The sequence below is a fragment of the Penaeus vannamei genome, chromosome 7 (assembly GCF_042767895.1).
Source record: "Penaeus vannamei isolate JL-2024 chromosome 7, ASM4276789v1, whole genome shotgun sequence".
Classification (NCBI taxonomy): domain Eukaryota; kingdom Metazoa; phylum Arthropoda; class Malacostraca; order Decapoda; family Penaeidae; genus Penaeus; species Penaeus vannamei.
Genome location: NC_091555.1, coordinates 11,157,536 through 11,162,535, shown reverse-complemented (window position 1 = coordinate 11,162,535; position 5,000 = coordinate 11,157,536). Strand labels below are relative to the sequence as shown.

Below are 5,000 nucleotides of genomic sequence, written 5' to 3'. Positions count from 1 at the left end.
AACATTACATAAAAAAGAACCTAGTTTCCATTTTTGAGTATCTATCAAACCCATGTGCTAAAAAGGTCTTTGGTACTACGATTCAATAATCAATTTCCTATTTGGATGTCATAAAACATTTGTGTACTTGTCCTGATAAACCAGAAACAATGAATTACAATTACAAAAGTAAGAAAGAAAGAAAGAAATCATAGGTGTGCAAATTCATACAAAATATGCCTGCTGATGTCTGGAGTGCATAGAGATGTACACTGTCCACTGTGATTTTGTTAAATCTGTATTTCTACGCCTAAATGACTCCACAGGCAGCTAATGACCAAGGAGTCTATCATTAGGCCTACCTGATCTCATATATTTACCTCATTCCCTAAAATGAAGTGTTTTCTTTTTATTGCCATTATTTTTGTTATCGTCACCAGATGTAATAGAAAGATAATTAATGAAAAAAAAATAATGATAACAATAATAACAATAATAATGACAACAACAACAACAATAATAATAATAGTAACAATAAAATTAATAATAATAACAACAATAATGTTAATAACAACAAAAACATTGTAATAAAAAATAATCAAAATAATAATGATAATAATAATAATAATAATAATAATAATAATAATAATAACAGCAATAAGAATAATTCAAGAAAATAGTAACAGCAACAACAATAATAACAACAATGCTGATAAAAATAACACATTATTATGTCTACATTTGTGCTTGTGAAGCCATCTAAGTGTAAACATATTTGATAAAACAAAACTACAGTGAACAGTCCATGCATCTAGCACCAGTAGGTTATTTCTTTCTGTACATCCTACAGTCTATATATTCTAAGCCAAGAGTACTCTTAGAAACCTCAAATGCTAGCCTACCTTGACTAGGCTAGAAGTTTAGGATTGGATGGAGACATGCTATCACAGGGTAACATACACATGTCATGTTACGCTAGTCTTGTTCTGTATCCATGGATACATAAGGGAAAAAAAAAAATCATATTTTTCTATAGTAAACTGTTTAACATATAATACCCAATATGTCCATCTATTCAACTATCTAGTTTTAAAACACCTCCCCTAGAGTACATTAATATTACTTACTAAGAATGCATGTGACATATTTTTGTGGTTTCATTTACCTAATAGTCATGTCTTCAGAACAACTGTGAAGTTCTGAATGCATGTATATGTTTGAAACATTCATTTAAACAAATACTAAACAGAAAAGCCCCTTTCTCACAATAAGTGTTATCATCATTACCCTTGTCATTATCATCTGAAAAAATAAAAGAAAGAGAATGAAAGAAAACAACCATGATCTACACTTACCTATGATATTGATGAGGAAGTAAAGGCGGCAAGGTGTGCCTGCCTGTAGGTCGAAAGAGTGCACAAAAGACACAAGGAGCCCTGGTATGAGGATGTCTCCAAATCCGAGTAGGTTGTAATTCTCCTGCAGGTCACAAATCTTGGAAAGCTCATAGTCGAAGTTTGGCACTTTGAGCACCATTGGCATCTGCTCCTGGCTGGGACCTCCCTTGGCCACCTCAACCATTATGCTCTTACCATCCTGTTTAGAGATTTTAAGTACAAAAAACACTTCAGTAATAATAGTAATAACAACAATAATCATTTGGATAAGTTTATCACTGACATTGACAATATTAAAAAAGAAAAAGAAAAAAAATTGATAGCAACAATAATAATGGTGATTATGGTGGCAATAACAGTTATTTCATCAATACCAATCCCTTTACTATGGAAGTCCCTATATATCTGATTTATCTTGAGCAATGTTTTTATCCATATGTCTTAAAGGCTAAATTACTGCATGGGAAAGCAACTACACTCTTTCAAAAATTATGGTTTGTCAGAGTTGTGGTATATAGTACATACATCTCCATACACGATCGCAAGCATGCTGAGTACAGTACCTGCCTGCCTCTAAAGTAAACATCACTCAGTAACCTATTTTTAAGGTCACCCAACTCCACAAGCATCTGACATACTATACCACTTGAAATTCTATTTTACAAAAATCATAATTAGCATAATTAACTGGGAGGCTAATGGAAAGGGAAACTTGAGGTGAAAATATATATCGGGAGGGACGTAAAACTTGAATAAGAATGAAGAAAAATGAGAACAAGGAAGAGAGAAAGAAAAAGAGAATGAGTGAGAAAAATAAGAAGGAAAGGAAGGATAAAAGGATGAGAGGAAAGGAGAGCATAGTTCACTATAACAGTATCTATAAACATAATCACTTCCAGGATAATCATATAAATATTGAAAAGGATAAATGATCTACATCTGTAGTGAATCCTTCTTAGTAACCAATTAGTTTAGGCCACTAATGCAGCAAACAAATGTGTGTAAATTAGTATTTGTGCTGTATATTTGTGGGTATGATGTGCAATAAAATCCATTTCTAAGTTCAAAACTCAGCATATCAATGCAAGAAACACCAGTTTGGCCCTTGTATCTGAAACACATGAATTGTATTTGTACTGGTATATGTGAATACTAATTTCTATCATGTATGACAAACCAAAATGTGAATATAATATGTTTGTTTTTTCTGCTTGTCTTTTTAATTTTTTCCCTCTCAGTGACACTGTGTGGCATCTTTATACTGTATCCACAAGTGCTTAGTCCCGTGACCTCACCTGATTTAATAATTCCTTGAATTTTTGGCATTTCTTAAATCTCTAATTCTTTGATTATCAATACATTATGATTCTTACAATTTCATCAAACTATTAAAAGCAATAAAAGAGAAAAAACTTTCTGAAAATCAAGAAGAGAGAGAGAGAGAGAAAAAAAAATGACTCTTTGGTGACAAAGCTTTTCTGGAGCCATCTATTTAAGAACACAATATATAAACTAAAACCACAGTAGATATGGCATGTGCATTTAAATCCTCACTAATGGTAATTTGTGAAATCATAATAATCATCATAAAACCCATAATAATTATAATAGCAATAACAATTACAATGATACAAATAGCATTAGAAATTATCATTAATAGCAGAAGTAGTAATAACTATTTACCAATAAAATGTGGGGTAAAAAAGTTCACTTAAAACAGATATGCAGAAATGATGACAATAAGAATAAAGATTATGCAAGTAAGGAAACTTCTCATTTGTGTTTATGATTACTTTAGTTAACCACTGATTTAGGATACAGTCAATACAAATTTCTTTCTAGTTGAGCTGAACTTGAGCATGGAATCTGAATTATTTATTGTAGTCATTTGACTTTTAACCCACTCACAACAGGAGCCCACAGTACTATAAGAGGTGCAGGAAACCTAAGGTCACCCCATTTTCTATGGTCCTGGGTGCAGGACAAACAATTTTTTTGACTATGTGGCTAAAAAGAAGCTTTAAGCCTACTTTTGCAGGTCTGTTTCTCCTCAGTGACTGCAGCCAGAGCCAAACAAGTGCTCTACTATTTAGCAAGCACAACTTGGAGCAGGCTCAACAGTGCATGACATGACAATGTCATTTTGGCATGAGGGATAGCATGTCAAAAGATGTGAATGGACATTATTCTGTTGTCAGTGGGTTAACTAAAATATGCTGATGGCATTTATACATCCAAGGAAAGACCGGGCCTGCAAGCCACAAGGGACCTATATATTGATATGATACCAATGGAGGTTACTTGTTCAAGAAGGGAAGCCTTCCAAAGTTGGCCTGAACCCTTGTTTTTCAATTCTTTTATTGAAAAACAATAATTGGCTTGATTAGAATCAATGACAAGGGGGAAAGAAGACAAGGGGAAAAAGAAATAATCCCTGCACTTCTAATTGTTACTCGTGTGGGCAGCCATGACTATAAACTCAGCACAGCAACACAGGTGCTCTGATTATTTCTTAGGCCATTAGATTAAACAGCAAAAGTATAACAGAAAACAATGCGCATATGATTCTACTTCCTTGATATGGATGTGCTTTCTGTTGAAGTCCAGAAATGTTTTCATACTCTATTCAAAAGAAAAAAGTATTCCTTCACATATTTCATGATGTGTAACTGATCTCAAATAGAAAATAGCATATTATGAGAGACGGCAACTCACCGATGTAAGAAGCGGAGTGATGAATACAAAGAAAATGTCATAGATCACAAGGCCACACAATAAGAAAGTGCAGATCTTAAGGCTCGGTAGTCGGATCATTTTCAAAACATTGATGCTGAAAGATAAATGTGATTTGTTTCAACACAATTTCTGAATATCAGTAATTTAGTTGAGGGCAGTTTCCAAAGTTCACCTAGTTTTGGAAACTGTACATCAAAATCAAAGCTCTAAATGCTAATACAAGATATATCAACTTTAATCAAGTCATCATCTTCTAAACAATATAATGCAATATGTGTAACATCAAGACAGTGCAAAAACATTTCTGTCGACATCTATTTTTTTTTACTTAAACATCAACTTAAAGATCCTTTGTTGCACATCCTAAAAATCAAAACTTTATAATTTCATAAAGGCAAAAATATTACCTGAACATAATTCCAAGAATATCCTGCAAGATCCAAGCCCATGGCTCCTTCCTTAGCACCACCCAAGTGATTGACAGTCCAAAGGCAAATATCAAAAGCAGGATCTGGCGAACCATCAGTGTGCCACGTACAATGTATATGTTGAAGTATGGAGTTCTGCAAAAAGGGGTCTTTCATGTTCGTGACTGTCTATGGCACAAAAACTTTAGTAATATTACCATTAATACAGTATATCTACTTAGAGGATATTTATTAGGCCTAGGAAACCTGAAGATTGTAAAAGTAGAAAATATTGGCAAGTATTTTTCATAGCATGTCCCAGCTTAATCATGTGTAATAATGCAGTGACAATCATATTCACACACACCACCTTAATTATATTCAAAGAGGCTCTCACCTGGTTGTGCCACATGGCATTCTTGACACCAATGGATCAAGACAGCAATATGTAGCAATGGCAGAAGCTAGGCAGAACATTCCG

The 5,000-nt window shown here is 33.5% G+C and overlaps 1 protein-coding gene across 1 annotated transcript in view; it reads right to left on the bottom strand.

Moving 5' to 3' along the window:
- LOC113807988 (signal peptide peptidase-like 2A) overlaps positions 1–5,000 on the bottom strand; it is a gene marked incomplete in the record, with an annotated part of 68,171 nt that overhangs the window by 45,982 nt on the left and 17,189 nt on the right. Inside the window, 4 exon segments of the mRNA XM_070123506.1 lie at positions 1,335–1,575; positions 4,092–4,206; positions 4,520–4,675; positions 4,917–5,000. The exon segment at positions 4,917–5,000 is cut by the window's right edge and continues 13 nt beyond it. Of these exon segments, the coding sequence (XP_069979607.1) occupies positions 1,335–1,575; positions 4,092–4,206; positions 4,520–4,675; positions 4,917–5,000 (596 nt within the window).